Raw genomic sequence first — 20016 nt, 5'->3', positions numbered from 1 at the left:
CCAGAGTCTATGGATCACATTGGACCCCCATACACCACAATGTATTTCCACATCTTGGTCAATTCAAATTAATTTTCCATTTTAATAATCTAAGTGAAGTGAGATATACCCCATATATAATGGTTTCCTGGAGTCTCACACACTATGTAGCATTGTTGTTGCATCCCTGGCAACATGACACCCCACTCTTAACCTGTTACTTTACCAAAGTCTTCTCCCCATTCATATTCTTGCATACAATGTTGAAAAGAATTGTGGTAATGTACACTGAAGAATATCACTTAATGGTGTGTAGAAACAATGGTAGTGTGCCTTTATTCTTTTAAAGAATGGTTTAGTTGACGGTATCTGTGGGACATCAAAATCGAATTGAAATTTCTCCATACATATTATGAACCAAATACATTTGCAATAATAGACAAACACAGTCTGCTCACACTAATACCACACAAACAATTACATGGTCTCATGTTTTATTGAACACACCATGGAAACATTCACAGTGCAGGGTGGACAAAGTATGTGAACCCTTGGATTTAATAACTGGTTGACCCGGAACTTTCTCCATTTATTAGTCAATTTGTCTTACCGTGGACTGATGAACATCAAGGCTTTTGGAGATACTTTTGTAACCCTTTCCAGCTTTATGCAAGTCAACAATTCTTAATAGAAGGTCTTCTGAGAGCTCTTTTGTGCGAGGCATGGTTCACATCAGGCAATGCTACTTGAGAATAGCAAACTCAAAACTGATGTGTGTTTTTTATAGGACATAGCAGCTTTAACAAACACCTCCAATCTTTTCTCATTGACTGGACTCCAGGTTGGCCAACTCCTGACTCCAAATAGCTCTTAAAGAAGTCATTAACCTAGGGGTTCCCATACTTTGTCCACCCTGCATGTGAATGTTTACATGGTTCAATAAAAACACGAGAACAAATAAATGTTTGTGTGGCATTAGTTTAAGCAGACTATTTGTCTATTGTGATTTAGATGAAGATCAGAACTCTTATGACCAATTTATGAAGAAATCCAAGTAATTCCAAAGGGTTCACATGTATAGAACATTGTAGAAATTTATATCCATTTCATATTAAGCCTAGTCTACGGAGAATTAAAGTAGACAGTTTGTTAAGAAATGTGTGATTATATTAAACCAAAATAACATTTAATCATTAAATCAATTGGAGTCTTGTACATACAGGCAAAAATAATTAACAGATTATAGCAGGCTGTAAAGAAAAAAAAATGTAAAAAACACAGACATCTGGAATAGTTCAGGAAATTATATAACTATAATGTATAAATGCAACATACAGCAAACAGTTGTGACCTCCAAATATTACATTTTATTCAAATATGAAATAAAAACCAATGCCTTGTTACGTTTCATTCTGCATACATGGATATGCTTAAGGCAGTTTATCCGCATGCTGTGCCCACGTCATCTCACAACAGTCAATCACTTGTCGGCGCTTGGAAATAGAGAGTCTGAAGACACGAGAACGCTGTGCAGGCGGTCACTGGTTTCTTTACTTACAAGCTGGTCTGTACATGGGGTAAACAGATATTTCACGCTCACAGCCACCGAAACTGAAGTCAGCCTTGAGGCATAATGTTTGCGTTCCAGTACCAAACTGCATATTGCAGCACTTGGTTGGTACAAGCCATCGCTGTGTAGGCAATGTCTGGACAGAGATCTTCTCTTCCATTAACCACCTATAAGAAAAAAAAAAGCAGTTATGTCCAAGGTATTAATACAATCCAAACAATGGCAAGTATACACTATACAATTTACGATTGGGTCGATAATCCCATCATGCAATGATGGCCAACCGGTGGAACTCCGGCTGTTGTGAAACTACACATCCCAGCATGCACTACTATGGTTTTTCTGTTAAAGAATGCTATAACTCTAGCAGAGCATGTTGGAATGTGTAGTATCACAACAGCTGGAGTGCCACAGGTTGGCCATCACTGCCATAGTGCTTGGCCTTGACCAACAATCAGTAATGATTGAATGGTTGCGCATGACAACTCTACTAATATGTCTGACTGATCTGATGATCAGTCGACTGCATCTGGTAGTGTATGCACTGCCGCAGAGAATAGCCCATCATATCCACCGTTCCTTCAGAATGGAGGAAACATTTCCTCCCCAGAGGAGTAACACAGATATGGCCATACACTGTGACATATCTAAGGAAATTGGGCAAGTGTCTTCTCTGATCTTATTTGCTCAAGTTCAGGCTAAAAATTTGGCAGACTGTGTTCTTGTGGATAGGCACAATAAATGGAGCAAACGTGCCCAAGTTATTTATCACCCACATATGGCGCACAGACCAATGTGGCCACTGTCAGAATTTCCACTCCAGCAGGCAAATTTGAAATTTAAATTGTATAACCACCCTAATGGGTTTTTTTCAATGTTAAATGCCCCCCCCCCCCCCCCCCCCACGGCGACGTGGATGGTGGGGGGTATGAAAAGGTCGGAGGACGCGTACCGCTGCGCTCGCCACGCTTTGGGTTGGCGTTGATAGCGGGGGGGGGGGGGGGGGGGGGGGGGGGGGATGCTTTTAACATTGTAAGCACCCATTACGGTGCTTATACAATTAATAATCTTATAGGGGGCCCATTTAACATTGAAAACACCCATTAGGGTGCTTATACAATTTAAAATCGTATACCATTGTATATGGCATACAATGCAATGGTATACGATTTCAAATTGTATGACATCGGCTGCCATCGCATAACATCGCATCGCATACCATTGTATGGCTTATGGTATGCGATGCGATGGGCGCCGTGCTAGGAAACAAGTACCCAATAGACAAATACTACTTACTACTTCTTATTCCTCGGCTTTAATTCTTCTGCTGCATTTCGTAGGAATATATAATTCTTCTTCTGTGGATTGTAGAACTCGTGGCCCTGGAAGATGAGACTCTGTTGGTATGACACGAAAACCAAATGATGAAGAAAACACTGCAGGGATGGGAAGGCCGTACTACTCACCTTGGACCAGTCATAACTGGAGGAATAGGCAAAAATATTTCCATTGTGGTTGAAGCAACAGGCGGAGATGGGCTGGTCTAGTTGCTCTGAGGTTTTTAGTTTGGTCCGTGCATCCTTGTCCCAGAAGCTGAATCGCCCGTCAGAACCGACTGTTGCCAGAGTGCCGTGTACCGGATGAAAAGCAATACCATTTACCTGGGTAGGTAGACAGACATGTTCTATAAACCTTAAGCCACTACATAAAATATACATACATTTATGGAGCTGCTCCCGACACATACCCTTTAATAACATTTAATTAGTTTAAATGACTGAGAATTTACAATATTAGGTAAATTAACTCAAACTTGCGCTGCAATACTAAAACTATTTTCCTCTACCTTAAAATAGTACATCTGTCAGGCACTGTTCTGTTCTCACCATAACAGAAGCCTGGGAGGATTTCTAGATCCTACCCAACAGCAGAGGGCAGCCAAATGTTCAGCATGATTCCACCTGCTGGCTAAGCTATAGCACAGTGCAGATAGACCTTTACTACTGATGACACAAGCACCCAATTAGCAATTTTTCTGAAAATAGCCAAGCCCAGAAACGACTGCATACCAATAGTACTGCAGCCAAACACTTATTGCTATTGAGTCAACAGGTTACATTTAAGAACACGCAATAAAAATGTTAACAGGACTTTAACCACACCAGATATTATATACAGTTGCAAGAGATACAGATGGAGCCGGCCTTAGCTTTGCAGGGGCCGGCTACCGCCAGGGGCGCGCGCACGAGACGCTTGCGCACACCTTGGCAAACGGAGCCTGCCGCCGGTCCCCGCCACCTCCTCCGCGCCGCCCTGACCCCCCCGAACTGGGCAGCGTCTCCCTGAAGCGGAGACGGGCAGGGAGAGGCTGCCCAGCCGCCGTGATACTGAGACGCACGCGCATCCCAGTCTATCACCGGTGCAAGGGATCTGGCGAGCGTCGGCCAAGGAGGGCAGACGCTACATCTGTCTTATGTGAACCCTTTGGAATTTCCTGGATTTCTACAATAATTGGTCATAAAATGTGTTCTGCTCTTTATGTATGTTACAACAATAGACTAACAACCACACAACCAATTACATGGTCTCATGTTTTATTGAACACACCATGTAAACATTCACAGTGCAGGGTGGCCAAAGTATGTGAACCCTTGGATTTAATAACTGGTTGACCCTCTTTTGGCAGCAATAACCTCAACCAAACATTTCCTATAGTTGCAGACGTGCACAACGGCCAGGAGGAATTTGGACCATTCCTTTTTACAAAACTGTTCACAGTTCAGCAATATTTTTGGGATGTCTGGTGTGAATCACTCTAGAGTTCATGCCACAGCATCTCGGGTTGAGGTCAGGACTCTGGTCCACTCCACAAGGCGTTTTTTCTTCTGTTGAAGCCATTCTGTTGTTGATCTACTTCTGTGCTTTGGGTCGTTGTTCTGTTGCATCACCCATCTTCTGTGAAGCTTCAATTGGTGGACAGATGGCCTTAAGTTCTCCTGCAAAATGTCTTGATAAACTAGGGAATTCATTTTTCCATCAATGATAGCAATCTGTCAAAGCAGCCCCAAACCATGATGCCCCCTCCACCATACCTCACAGTTGGGACGAGGTTTTGATGTTGGTGTGCGTTTTTTTCTCCACACATAGGTGCTTATTCAGATCTGAGCTCAGTACAAATTTGTTTGGAAAATGTGCAAAACCATGTGCACTGCAGGTGGGGCAGAAGTAACATGTATAGAGAGAGTTCAATTTAGGTGGGGTGTGCTGAAACTGAAATCTAAAGTGCAGTGTAAAAATAATGCAGCTAGTATTTACCCTCCACAGAAACAAAATAACTCACCCAAATCTAACTCTCTCTATACATGTCACATCTGCCCCACCTGCAGTGCACATGGTTTGCTCATTTTCCAAACAAATTTGTACTGAGCTCAGATCTGAATAAGGCCCATAGTGTTGTGTGTTCCTTTCAAACAACCCAACTTTGGTTTAATCTGTCCACAGAATATTTTGCCAATAGTGCCGTGGAACATGCAGGTGCTCTTTAGCAAACTTCAAATGTGCAGCAATGTTTTTTGTGGACAGCAGTGGCTTCCTCCATGGTGTCCCCAATGAATTCCATTCTTGTTTAGGGTATCACAGATTTGTCAACAGAGATGTTAGCATGTGCCAAATTTGTGTAATCTTTAGCCAACACTGAGCATTCTGCACTGTGCTCTTGCAGTCATCTTAATAGGACGGCCACTCCTAGGGAGAGTAGCAAGAGTGCTAAACTTTCTACATTTATAGACAATTTGCCTTACCATGGACTGATGACATCAAGGCTTTTAGAGAATCTTTTGTTACCCGTTCCAGCTTTTTGCAAGTCAAAAATTCTTAATAGAAGGTCTTCTGAGAGCTCTTTTGTGCGAGGCATGGTTTGAATCAGGAAATGCTTCTTGAGAATAGCAAACTCAAAACTGGTGTTTTTTTAATAGGGCAGCTTAAACCAACACCTCTATATTGTCTCATTGATTGGACTCCGGGTTGGCTGACTCCAAATAGCTCTTGGAGAAGTCATTAGCCTAGGGGTTCACATACTGTGTTCAATAAAAACCATGAGAACATATAATTGGATGGGCCAGATGTATCAAGCTTCAAAAAGTGATAAAATGGAGAGTGAGAAACAACCAGCTCCTACCTGTGATGTTACAGGCTGGGTTTGAGAAATGACAGGTAGGAGTTGATTGGCTGGCTGTTTCTCACTTTTTGAAAATTGATACATCTGGCCCTTGATTTGGTACTAGTTTAAGCAGACTGTGTTTGTGTACTGTTGTGACAGATGAAGATCAGAACACATTTCATGACCAATTTATGCAGAAATCTGGGTAATTAAAGGGTTCACATACGTTTTCTTGCAACTGTATGTATGTATGTATGTATGTATGTATGTATGTATAGACAGAGATTAAGTTTTAATCTTGACAAAAGGTCATATGAGGAGGCACATACATCCAAAACGACGGGATTGATACAATGTTTAGCATTTTAAGCATACCGCATAGATGTCCTGTGGAGCCGCGGTATTTGTTCCGTTGGATCGGTGACATTTAAATGTGAAGTTGTCTTTGGCTCTAGAACAGAAAGACTAATTTTACAATTCCCAAGAATGTGGGGTACGGGATAACATGAGAATAAGATCAATAGAGCAGAACATATGCAGGAAATACTCACGGATTGGAAGGGTTGATGTAGTGGATGGCAACTCTACCTTCAATGCTGCCCAATGCAAAACCAGTTGGCTTGTTTTGTTTATCTTTAAAGATGGCTACACACCGGTGCTGAAATGAAAGCGAGAACACCTGATAAATAGGCTAATATGATAATGCATACAAATAGCTATACACAAACTGTCAACAAACTAGACAATGCAGCAAAGGATCGAACCTGTATAAGAAGTACTATTTAAAAGTATTCACTGCAATTATTCATTCTTGGGATCTGCCAATGTGTTGACAAGAAAACCTTATGGATCTGATAAAAATACCAAAAATACCATGATGTTCTGCTGCTGAGATAATAAACTTCCCAAGTTTTCCACCCCTGGGATGAACACTGGTAATACAGAGAGTACGTTTGGATTGACCCAATGCTTGAGCCATTTCTAAATTGCAAGCGATAGCCAGATCATTACTTGTGTAGTGTATCAAGTTAATCTTGCCCCCTGGTGTCTGAATAACTGACCTAGGAAGAATAGTTTGGGTAGGAACCAGATTGGATTTTTGGTAGTTGATATTCCAACTGTACTTGGAATCTGTGTTGCCACCTAGTATTTCACCCGAGGTAGAATTGGAGACGCTGCATTCATAAAGAACCCATCTAGGCAAGGAAAATTCATCACTCCCCTGACTTCAGAAATATAGGCTGTTAAAGCAATTGTTTCTTTCTGACCAATTTTTTGGCCATTAGGACAGAGGTGACTTGATCCAGGGTAATCTAACGTGTGAAGCATGGTACAAGTGAAGTGATCAACAGCAGCTTTTGGGATGGTATTTGTGGTTTGGAAGTCTGAGTAAAGTTTATATATCTCTGACAAGACAAAAGAGCCCATTTATCCAAAATGTTCGTTCAAATCTTAGGAAAGGCAAGTACGGTGTACAAAAGAGCTGAAATGTTGTGAAGCAATGTTCTTCTGTGCTGTCTACTCTGAGGTGAAGTGAACCGCTTTCTCCATTTCCAATTCACGCCTTTAATCTGGGACACTTCTGATTTACACAGGTTCTGTGACTAGTTAATTTAAAGTAAGGATTACACCCAATTTTAATCAGCCACATAACCTGTGTAAATCATAAGTGCCCCACATTAAAGTAATGTTAGCCTACCTTTACTGGCATGACAAAACAACCAAAACGGAATGTCCAATTGCTCAACAGGGCAAAGATTCCAGAGTAGTTTTATGGGACCTACACACGTAGTGATGGGAGCTTTGCACAGATCACTCAGCATGCAGCGCTGCACCAGCAATGTGTGCTGAGCGATCCGTCAAAGCCAGTTTTCTCAATAGAGAGAACACAGGCGATGGCTAGATATTTCAAGTGTGCGTGAAATATCTAGCCCGACGATAGCAACACGCAGAGGCAAGCTATCGGCATTCACACACAGCGATTTGTGCTTCATTTCTGAGCAATCTATATGCAAACATCGCTACGTCTGTAAGCCCCATTAGACTCAGAGCCCGTTCCTAAGCCTTGATCTAAATGCTACAGTGTGGTGAGGGCTGAGAGTAATTAAATTTGATGAAACCAATATCTAGAGATGAATCTCTCTAATATTTAGACACTTCTCCATTGTGTTTAACTATGGTCACTGGTTCAGACCTAGCTGTCCTTCGTAGACCAGGCCCAGCCAAACTGTGGCTCTCCAGCTGTTGTGAAACTACACATCACAGCATGCCCTGCCACAATTTATAGCATTCTCTAAAATAAAAATTTTGAAGGACATTCTGGAACTTGCAGTTTCACAATGCAGGTTTACGAGGCCTGCAGCAGACAACCCAAAAGTTGTGGACCATCCTGCCACAGCTTTGTTGACAGGCCAAGACTGAAATGGGTTTTCTAAAATCACCAGCTTCTACACAAATATTTTCTTGAATGATCCTGCATTTTTTATCAATACTGTCACTAAAGGCTGCAGTATATGGGCCAGGCATTGGAGTAGCCTTAGACAATCACCCTACAAGAGTGTCCACATTCAAAGTTTTTTGTGCATCACCCTTTAGGTATCCGAGGACCAGGGCATTCTTGACTAGTTGGGGTAAAACTGAACAGTACAGAAACTCAGTTTCGAAAATCTGTTAAATTGTGAAATGTGTAGGGATTGCTACCATTTAGCTAATACACCTATCAGCAGATTGTTAGCTGCACCAAGATAATCCATTCTTTACATATAACTTTGAACTGCATTCAGTATACAAGGTGTATGCATGTAAAACATTACCTGGTGTTTTAACGGAGACTCAATCCTACGGAACTCAGAGGGCTGGTTTTCTAGCTGATAAACTATTAACCCTCTCTCTGCTGTAGCTACAACAGCCATTGGATAAACCTGAGTGGAAGAAATAAAAGTTAAAAGGACATATAAATGTAAATTAACAACGTACTCTTGGATAACATTGAGTGAAAGTCTAAATTCTATCAGAAACAAAACATTAAGTGAATGTACTATATGGAGCATGCTACGCAAATCTAGGCTAGAAATATCAGGGAATTATTTTCTCATAACCCACAAAAGATGAAGTTACTTTGAGGAGGTGATTATTTTAATGTTCTATGAAACAGGGGGAGAGAGTGGATTACAGAACAGAACATTAGAAAGCAGCTGGTTATCTTCTAAACCAGTGGTTCTCAACCTCGGTCCTCATGACCCCCCAAACAGTGCGCGTTTTCCAGGTCTCCACACAGAATCACAGGTGAAATAATTAGCTCCACCTGTGATCTTTTAAAATGTGTCAGTGAATAATGAGTGCAGCTGTGCACTTGCAGGGTGACCTGGAAAACATGCACTGTTGGGGGTTCCTGAGGACCGAGGTTGAGAACCACTGTTCTAAACGGATCATGTTGTTTTTAACTTTACAATGATTATTATTAAGGCTGTTTTGACACCCCGGAAGAGAATGTGTCTCAATTGCTAAATAACAAGTCACTATAATATAGTATAATATACTTTAGGGTAAACAGACCAAACAAAATACTGCAGTGTTTATTGAACAAGTACAACACCGCTGAAACAAAATAAACTAGAAAGAAAAAATAAGAGGCATATTTACTAAAGTATAGGTTTATTGAGATGAAGCGGCAAATGGCAACCAATCAGATTGTATTTATTTAAATTGGCAACATAAACCTGCACTTCAGTAAATATACCCTTAAATCTATAAAATGGGTCATTCCATTGTAACAAATGTTACAAAAACCGTTTGACTAGACAGATCATGTGAATTATATATTTTCTTTGAGCATGCATTCTGATTATTTTGTGCAAACGTTGTTTGTGTGGTACATGATATGCTTTCATTTTGCTGCAAAGCTTATCATGAAAACTGGTAAAAAAACGTTCCATGAAAAATAAATTTTCATTGAATGACCCACGATTTATTTACAATAAAACTAATATTTATTATAAAGACATAATGTATCATTAATAAAAAACAAATTCATCTTGGAGCCCATGACACTAAAATAATTGATTTCTTATACCCTCGTATGTTACATCCTTCAGCTAGAGGAGAATGGGTAGCGGAGTACTTACCACATCTGCGCAATAACATCTTTCATGAAGCTGAAGTGTCATCAAAGGATTAGGGGAACGTGTGTCCCAAAACTAGGGATGTAAAACATTCAAACTTCAGAATTAAGAATGGTAACACAGTAAAACGGTGCAAGTAGGTAAAGAAAAAGTTCACCGTTTCATTTAAATAGTGACAGCTATAAATATTTTATTATCTTTCCTATTTTAATCTCTGGACATTCTGGTTTGTTTGAGAGATCCTTTCTTTTGCAAGCACTAAAGCACTCAGGGGCTGGGGGATCAGATTTTATTTAAGCAGAAGATACCCATTTTTCTTCTACTCTTTTTCTTTTCTTTCCAGTCTCACTCCTTACAGGTCTCGACTGCGCCAGCCTTCGGTAGCACTCTACTGGGAGGCACATAACTGCATCATTTACAGTGCATTTCCTTCTCAAAAAGGAAACAACACAAAGGTCTCACTTTCAATTTCATGCAATGGGGCAGATGTATTGGGATAGATATTTTAAGCTCGGTGAAGTGATAACGTCTGCTTTTTATCACCGGAAAATCAGCTCCTACCTGTCATTTTTCAAACCAAGCCTGTAACTTCCCAGTTAGGAGTTGATTGGCCAGTGATAAAAACCAGACACTTTATCACTTTACCGAGCGTAATAAATATTCCCTATTGTTTGAAAATGACACTTGGGATTTGATTGGCTGATGCTTTATCTCTTCTCCAGGCTTAATGTATCTGCCCCACTGTGACAGGGCTGCCAGGATGAATTGTGCCTAGCACCCTAGCTGGTTCCCTTGGCAGACACTGACCATTAGAACTAGTGGCATCAGCACACTCGGGCCAGATTCAGTTACCTGCAGGGTAAGATATTTAATTATTGGGCAGATTTATGTGACTTAATACCACAGGGATGCACTTAACGCAGACTTTTCTTCAAAGCCTCAAGAGCTGCATTAAATGTACCCTTTGGGTACCCATAGATTCTGAGCCCTATGGATTAATTGGTGTTACCACAGTGAACTAATCTGCCCCTCAGAATAGTGCTCACAGCATGCTTAAAACCATAGGTGAGAATAAACGCCTCTGCTCTGGCATTTTAAATAGTGGTAGGAAAGAGGTTTACCTTTAGGCTTTTGTCCCAGCTTCCGGTCATGATGCAGCTGTAGTTTGGTGCCTTAATCCAGTGAACAGTTTTTATAGGTGCATCGTGCTGTAAGAAAAAAAAGATTCAATGTTATTTGTCAGCAAAATGAATCATTATACTGAGGTAATAATATCAGGATTCTTGCACTCAAACATGTACTCGTTGTTTATAGCAGTGTACAAATGAATCTGTGGTTTATTTACCTGGGCAATCTGTATGGACTGGTTACTGTTCAAGTCCCACATTTTGGCAGTTTTATCACCAGATGCTGTGAACACTTTACTGCCATCCTGTGTATAGAGAAGATAGGTATGGAGAAATAATTGTATGGTGATCCATATTATATAGGAATGGGGTCTGGGTTGCCTAGTCTGAGTTATGCATTTCATCATGGAACACAATAGGATGACACTTATAAACTATGCACAAAAGGCACCTACATTGAAGAACAGTATTACAAAAGCAGAACAATACAGAATAAATAAGCCTTCTTCAGTTATCAGCAGCCCAATACAGATCAGCAGTTTCTCATGTTGCTGCTCTAACAGAAACATCTAGGAGCCTAATGTAATACATACATCACTCCAACAAACATCCAGCACTGGTCCCGTGTGCATCTGCTGGGCTTTAGGGATGGTTTGCCCGTTATCCTGTACTTCCCAACAACGGACCTATATGGAGGAAGCAGAGAAGGGATCTGAAACAGTACTATGTACAGCAAGGGTTCAAAGGCTTCCTTCATTCAAAGAGAACTTTAAGAATAAATATGCTGTACATTTTGGTTTACAACCATTAATATGATTACTAAAATTAACATTTTAGTATTTTCCTAAAAAAGAGGTGTCACTCGGGCCTCCATTGTGCAGGATTTTCTGCAGCATGAGGTAAATAGAAAGTATCACATTCATTCTGGTGCAGCCTATAAATGGCCACCTCAGCAACACTTTAGGAACTGCACCCTCAGTAGCAGGGATCACAAATCATTTTTTAAGTAATTATACCTAATATTGAGGAACTACAATTCAGACCATAAAAAAAAAAACAACAACTCAGCAGGTTTGCCTACTTACTACCTTGTTTCAGCTCTTTGGGAACTAGCCATGCCCCAAATGGTGTTATATCCCGCTCCAATGACATCTCACATATACACTGATACTATGCAATGCTCCAGAGCTACTGCTTGGGAGGTATAACATCTTAAGCATACTGAGAGAGCTAAATGGATTATGGGAAGGAGGAATTATATAGGTAAATAGTGATATGAAGGAAAGTGGAAACACCCGACACCTACAGTGATCAGACAACACTCCACCAGTAGGACCCACACCAAACATCAGAAACTGGACAGGTTAGGGACGCCGCTGTGATGCGACACTTACGCGGAGCGTTGTGCTCCGTACTTATTGTACTAGATCAGATCCCATTGCATCTAGAACAAAAAACCTGTGATGTGCTACAGCAGCGTGCTTTTGTAATAGATACTTTTTGTACTGTGCGATGTGATGAGCGCGGGAGCGTGCATAGCACCAGACGGGGAAAACGCTCCATGTACGGCTACCTTAACATTTATATTTCCCGCCATGCACAATGCTGCAGACTGACAGCACAGTTTGCAATTGGGGAAGCATAGACTCCAGGAATAGTAGCCTATGCCCAAAGGTGTTCCTAAAAAAGAAACTCCACCTGGCTCCCAACCTTAGTGGGATCCCACTTCCTACCACCCCTTTCCCCATTGGATGTGCAATGGACATATACCTAGTGTTCATTCTAGCACCTGCCATCTTTGAAAACCCATGCAGTTCCCTGCCTGGGGTGTCGCTGTCTGCTGTGGTGTTTCTAGCACAGGTCTGGTTTGCATATCAGTGCTGATATACAGACCGCACTGTGCTAGAAGCACTACAGCAGACAGTGACACCACAGGCATGGAAAAGGAACTGCATGGGTTTCCAAAGATGACAGGTGCTAGAATGAACACTACATCCCCAAAAAGGGGATAATCGTTCACCTTCCGAATGCCTCTGTATATTACTCACATATATAGGGTCCCTTATTTATAAAAACTTCACCACCAATTCATAGCAGCAATCATCTCTTCCTTCTGATCTTATACCCAAAGTGCACTTTATCAACTCCAATCCTACCAGCTGTCGTAATTCACTGCCCACAAGTTCAATAGGATTGTGTATTATTATTTTTATAGGAATGAAACAGGAAGTAGCAGCACATGGGTCAGTTGATCCATCTAGTTTGTCCCTTTTTCATCTATTGCTCCTTCAATTTAACCTTCATAGCTATTTATCACAATCCCTTCTGTATTTTGTATCTATTGCTCCTTCAGGAAAAATTACATTTACTAACATCACGCACGAGTTGTCAAAAAAACAGTTTTCAATAACACCAAATCAAAGGAATACAGTATATATATTTGCATGACTTATAGAGTGCAACTTACATCATTGGCCCAGGAACCAGCAACAAGGAAATTCCCTGGCAACGTTGGGGGGCTGAAGGAGAGGCACCCGATACTGTCGTCTGGGGAGGAAGTGACCTCTATGTCCTGTACACAATTAAAACAATGTATAAGGAAGATCAAAAGGTACATCCATAAACAAATAAGCATATATTCCAATCATACCTTCATGGGATTGTGGTTATCGGTGGCCGTGTTGCCAAACATACTTGCTCCTCCGGTACCAAATCCCCCAGTAGTTCCAAACAAGCTCATTTTGGTCCTATTAGGGGAAAGAGCAGTCTAAAATATCATGTGACATCCTTCACAACAACTGAGAACATGAACTTATTAAACCACAGTTCTTTTAGGTTCTTAATATTTCATCTGCATCTTTTAGGTTCTTAATATTTCATCTGCATCTCTTGTGTCTATGTAGTAATTGCACTCGCAAAACAATAGCATGCATTTAAATTAAAGGATGATGTCAGAAAATGTGTGCACAAACAAAACAAAGTAAAACTTATACAATAAGCATGTGCCAAAGAGACACAATTAACAAGTCACAATTGTTCCATCACACTGTTTGCAACCAGAGTAAACAATATAAATGATACCCCTTTTACACCGCCGCAAAAACCCGGGTCAGCAACGGTGTAAATAGATCATGCCGTGTCCATTTACACAGGACTTCTTCCCAGGTCCTGACCTGGGTAGAACACGGCTAGGACCTGGGTAGAGGGCTGTGTAAACGGTTATGCTGGGTCATCCGACCCGGCTCCTGTTTACATCAATGGTGGATGTCCAACCTGCGCACCGCAGCGTCCGCAGGTTGGGCGAGGCACACACAGCCTCCACTGCTGTCTGCTACACTCTGCAGACAGCAGCTGCAGAGGAGGTGAATGGATGCCTGAGTACGGCAGCCATTTACCTCCCGGACGAGGGCTGGGAGGGGGTGAGGGGTGCACGTGGGCTAGGGGCTTCTCCAGGACTGCTGTCCTCCACTAGTCTCCCCTTATTTTATTATCTGATGTGGCCACCTTTCCCATCCTGTCACTGGCCATTTTTACTTCTGTCGACCACCTCCCTCCTGTCGCCCTTCCCCCTCTTGTCGCCCTTTTCCCCATCTCCACTTCCCTCCTCTTGTCACCCCCCCAGTCTCCATTTCTCTCGCCTAGTCTCCACCTCCATCCTCACCCTCTTCCCTCCACCAGTCTCTACCTCCTTCCTCTTTTTGCCCTCTTCCCCTAATCTCCACCTCCTTCCTCTTGTAGCCCTCTCCCCTCCTGTCGCCGTTTCCTCCCCAAGTCTCCACCTCCCTCCTCCTATTGTCCACCCCCCAGTCTACACCTCCCTCCCACTCTCAAGTCTTCACCTCCATCCTCCTCTGGCCACCCCCCTGTCTCCACCTCTTGCCCTCTCCCCCATCTCCATGTTTCCCCCCATCCCAACCACCATCCAATCTTCCAGTCCAACAGTACCAAACAGGAGCTGTCCCCTATCGCAGGTCTCCAGCGATGGAGCCAAGGAACTCTGCAGCAGCGGGTGGCAGCAGAGCATTATTGGAAGAGAAGCTGTCAAACTCGGATCCTGCAGTCAACACAGGTGCTGCTGCACATGCCGGTTCCCCTTCAGGGCTTGGAGCCCAGAGGGAGGTGACTCCATTTCCTCTGGAAGTTATGCCCCTGCCACCACCTCCTTCCTCTTGTTGCCCTCTCTCCCCTAGCCTTCAACACCCTCCCCCCCCCCCCCCCCCCCCGTGTCCACCTCCCTCCTCCTGTTGCGCCCTCCCCAAGTCTCTGCCTCCCCCTCCTGTTGCCCTATCTCCCTTTAGGTGGCCATACAACTACAGATTTTTTGTCCAATCTGGCTGGTTGGAACAAAAACCTGGTAATGGATGAGAGCAAATGACAGTTGACCATTTGCTTGGAAATGTTGGAAAACTGCCAAACTGTCGTTCAGAAATTACCAGTTTTGTTCCACCAGCCAGATCTGACAATAAATCTGTAGGTGTATGGCCAGCTTTAGTCTCCCCCCTCCACACCATCTCAACACAACTCTGGTTGTCCTTCACCCACCACCTCCTTCCTGCTGTTGCCATGCCCCTCCCCCAGCCTTCACCTGTCACCCTCTTCCCACCAGCAACCACCCCCTTTCACCTGACAGGAGGGGAAAGAAGAGGTGTAAGTAGGGTGACATGAGGGGAGCCTCTGGTGACCACCCACATCCAGCCCTGCTCCTATCACATACCTTCCAAATGTACCTTTTTTGGTAGGTACAGTACCGTGTTTTTATGGCCTGTACCTTTTTGGGAGGTCTCCAACTGCCCATTGTAAGTATAGGAAAGGGGCGGGACCATGTCCCTTTACCCGTGGCCACGCCCCTCTCCGAGTGTGTACCTATTTTTGCTCTTCAGATGTTAGTTGTAGGGTATGCGATCACCCCTCCAGCTTTCTTCTCTCCACTCATCGTGCCCCAGCTTCTCCTACTCTCATGTAAACGGTCTCTCCCAACCATCGCCCCTCTCCAGCCTATTTATCTCGGGCCTCCCCTCTCTCCAGTCCCCTCTATCGCCCTGTCAACGTCTCTCCTGCCTCTTCTTCACTTAACACCAGTATCGTTCTGTTGCCATGACCTCCTCCCCCTCCCTTCCCGGCTCCCTGAAGCCAAGAATCGTCGGCTCTCACCGGCTATGCTCCGGGCAGCGTCCGGTACGGGCACTGGTGTTGGGCGGATGCAAACCAACCAGCAGCGCCTCCCGCGCTCCACGCTTGCTGGCCAGCGACGTCACACGGCGGCGCCGGTAGCTCCGTGCTAGTGAGTCTGCGCAGTCCAGCGCAATGCATGTTGGTAACACGCAGTGCACCACCTGCTGGGGGCAGACGGAATAGCACAGCCAGGATGACTGCTGCGGTGTAGATTTGCTGTGTACTGTAGTGTAAAGTGAACAAGATGTGGTAAGGATCAATTGTGTGTGCATCCTGCATCACTTTTATTTGTGTTTGTGTGTGTTTGTTTTTAAATCGAGTTGTTTATTAGAAATTTGTGAAATATCAACAAAACACACAAAAAAGAATTATGCAAGCAGAACCATAATAAAATGTATTTAAAAAATTTTTTGTACTGTATTGATTTACCTCATTTCAATATACTGCCGCACTCAATATTCAAACTCGTAACCTGTTGTATTCCAGTCAACAAACTACTAATTGAGTTATTTGATACTGTATAAGAACTAGGGATGGCCATCGACACATCCCACATCGATGGTTGCAGTTGATGGATTTTTAAGCAGGATCCATCAATGTCTATAAAACATTCTATCACCAGCCATCGATGGTTCCTGCTTTCGCTTAGCCACTCATGCGCAGAGGAACGAGGCGGACTGCCCCGATCTTAACAAAGTTTCTTCTGCGCATGCATGGGGGGGGGTTTCGAGCCAGGGAGGGAGGGAGACAAGTGGGACGGACGGGGGACCTTGACTGACGGACACAAGCAGAAGGGGCAGGGTCCACCGTGTTCTATGAATACATAGAGCCGAGCGGAAGCCAGCGCATGCGCACAAAGCCTTCATCACCATTGGATGCCATCCATCGATGGCAAAAAACTATTTGATCCTCGCCTATCGATGCCCAAAGCATTGAGAACTAGGTCCCGACCATCAATGTTTTGGGAACATCGATAGTCGATGGCCATCCATAATAAGAACTGTGAGATTTCTAACTATATAAAGCTACTTGTACTTTGTAAAAATATAACTAGCATTACAATTGAGCAGATGTACAGTATGTGGTGTGCCACACGTAGAATCCCTTGCAGCCGCAGACTACATAGATCTGCTTAGCTGCAATGCTGATTATTTGTTTCCCAAAGTACAATGAGCTTTAAATAGTTAGAATACTCTAGCATTCAGGGATCACATAGTTCAATGAATAGAGTGTATGGTTGCAATGCCATAAGCTATGGGTTCCTTCTTATGGCATCTTATGCCATCGCATGCCATATAGCCGCATGCAATGCGATTTTTAATTGTATAAGCACCCTAATGGGTGCTTACAATGTTAAATGCACCCACCATACGATTTTTAATTGTATAAGCACCCTAATGGGTGCTTACAATGTTAAATGCACTTCCACGCCACCCCCACTATCAACGAGAACCCGAAGCGTGGCGAGCGGCGGCAGTACGCGTCCTCCGACCTTTTCATACCCCCACTATCCACGTCGGCGTGGAGTCGATATTAGATAGTGTGGTGAGCCACCGAGCCCGAAGCGTGGCTAGCGGACGCGTATTACATTACATGTATTCCACGTGCGCTCGCCACGCTTCGGGCTCGCTGCGCTCTGCACACTATCTAAAATCAACTCCACGCCGATGTGGATAGTGGGGGTATGAAAAGGTCGGAGGATGCGTACCGCCGCCCCTTGCGGGCTCGCTGCACTCGCCACGCTTCGGGTTCGCGTTGATAGTGGGGGGCATTTAACATTGTAAGGACCCATCAGGGTGGTTGTACAATAAAAAAATCGTATACCATCGCATTGTATGGCATACGATGCCATACAATTTTTTATTGTACAACATCGCGTCGCATCACATGCCATCGCATACCATATTTAGTCTTATGGTATATAGCATGCGATGGGCGCCGTGCTAGGAAACAAGTACCCCTTGCTCAATGTGGGATTGTGATTTTACAATAAAATATTTTTACCTGTGATAAACGCACTATGGAGCGCTCTTGTTCTTTTTAGAATAATACTGTGACCTGTGAATCCAGGTGATTGCAAGTGGAGCTGCCGGTCATAAATCTGACCTAAAGTGCTGACAACGATTTCAACGTATTGGACTTATCGAGGTTCTATTTGTGGACATGCTCTGAAAAGTTTTACGCACTTTCTATTTGTTATATATATATATGTATCCAGTAAACCCGGCACTCCGAACCCCCCTCCCTGAATAGCTTGAAATAGACAATCCTGGGGTAGACAGCGGCACTCTGAGACTTCCAAATGGTGAAACAATGGTGAAACTTTATTGTCTACATGTTTCGGGGACTATAGAAGAAGGGGTATAGTCCCCGAAACATGTAGACAATAAAAATTCACCATTGTGTCACCATTTGGAAGTCTCAGAGTGCCACTGTCTACCCCAGGATTGTATATATATATATATATATATATATATATATATATATATATATATATATATATATATATATATATATATATATATATAGCAGCAGAGAGGTGGGTGGCACTCCCAGAAAAAACGACACTAAGTCCAACGGTTAAACCAAGGTTTCAAATGTATTGTGACATTTTTCATCAGGGTGTACAGTGTGTGAAATTAGAGCGGTATTTATACTTTACCACATCAGTGAGAAGGCTTCCCGGCACCTGGTCCTTCCGGCGAGCGTCAGGGGGCTGGAGCGCACTTCCGTGTCTGGCTTGACAGCGTAATGCGTCAGCGCGTCAGGCCGACGGGGGAGAATCAGAGGACCAGCGTGATCCAGCTTGCTGAGGTCACGTGGTATCCAAAAGCTTCCCCGTTGCCTAGCAGCGCATCGGCTTTTGTGTTTACCCATCAGCGGCGGCTTCCAACTTGCTGCGGCTCAAACAGGGGGACCTATGGCGGCAGAAAGACGTGATTAACATCTAAAAAAACACATCTAAGGACAATGTAAATGCCTATTAAAAAGAAACAGGCTAATCTAGAAAAAAATTATTACGGTGAAAGCATGAACAAACAAAATTGGCTGCATCTAATGGACAAGTATAGGAACTGACTGTCACAAACATAGTGCTAGCTGCTGCATGTATTATGTTAAAATATATAATGATCAAGTCCAAGAAGACCCTGGTTCAAGCTGTCATGTGTTACAGGAAGCAGTTTAAGCTACAATTTTCATTTAATCCCCTAGGGGCGAGAGTGTCCATCTTCTTGATCCATTGGACCTCCTTTTGTAGTAATAGGCGAGCTCTGTCGCCACCACGTTTGAGGGGGGGTACATGATCCACTAATTTATATCTGAGTTGGGCCAAAGAGTGTCCAGCTGTTTTGTAATGTTTGGCCACTGGTTGGTCAATATCTCTGCCTGCAAGTGCCAATCTGATGGCTGACCTATGTTGGCCAGCTCTTTCGCGGAAACTGCATACCGTCTTGCCCACATCCAAAATGACCCCAACTTAAAACCTTTACAGAAGACCAGGTTATTGCATTGCCAAAAGAGAGGAAAAAATCTCAAAGACCTACTAGTGAAAAATGATGTGTCCACCACAGGCCAAGTGACTAGAAGTCACTTCCTTACAAAAAAACCCGGCTCATACAGATGCACAGGGTGCGCGACTTGTAGCCATCTAGAGATGGGGCCTGACATCACTCATCCCCACTCCGGCAAAAGACTGGCAATTAGGCATGTGCTAAGTTTCCATGATAAATTTGTGGTCTATGTGATTAAATGCCCTTGTGGACTCGCCTATGTGGGCAAGACGGTATGCAGTTTCCGCGAAAGAGCTGGCCAATTCATATATGTTTGAGGTGGAGAGACAACTCTTCCTGGAAAACCCTAGATTGATAGCAGGTACCGGTTTATTCT

At 43.3% G+C, this 20016-nt stretch overlaps 1 protein-coding gene across 2 annotated transcripts; it reads right to left on the bottom strand.

The window, feature by feature from the left end:
- Nucleotides 1–286: 286 nt before the first annotated feature.
- Nucleotides 287–16262, bottom strand: RAE1 (ribonucleic acid export 1). 2 transcript variants are annotated; one of them, XM_083146549.1, is made up of 13 exons: nucleotides 16108–16262; nucleotides 13607–13703; nucleotides 13424–13528; nucleotides 11550–11642; nucleotides 11175–11261; nucleotides 10951–11037; nucleotides 9833–9904; nucleotides 8522–8629; nucleotides 6260–6366; nucleotides 6084–6159; nucleotides 3016–3210; nucleotides 2842–2931; nucleotides 287–1716 (listed from the first exon to the last, which is right to left on the bottom strand). In XM_083146549.1, exons 2-12 carry the CDS (start codon nucleotides 13694–13696, stop codon nucleotides 2845–2847), a joined length of 1107 nt encoding a protein of 368 aa, XP_083002675.1. In that variant the 5' UTR covers nucleotides 13697–13703; nucleotides 16108–16262; the 3' UTR covers nucleotides 287–1716; nucleotides 2842–2844. The 2 variants fall into 2 exon arrangements, with proteins under 2 accessions (XP_083002675.1, XP_083002674.1); XM_083146548.1 differs by having other exon boundaries at nucleotides 2846–2931.
- Between the last annotated feature and the right edge of the window lie 3754 nt (nucleotides 16263–20016).

The sequence above is a fragment of the Crinia signifera genome, chromosome 6 (genome assembly GCF_055691185.1).
Source record: "Crinia signifera chromosome 6, ASM5569118v1, whole genome shotgun sequence".
NCBI lineage: Eukaryota > Metazoa > Chordata > Amphibia > Anura > Myobatrachidae > Crinia > Crinia signifera.
This window is presented reverse-complemented; position numbering and strand designations above follow the sequence as displayed.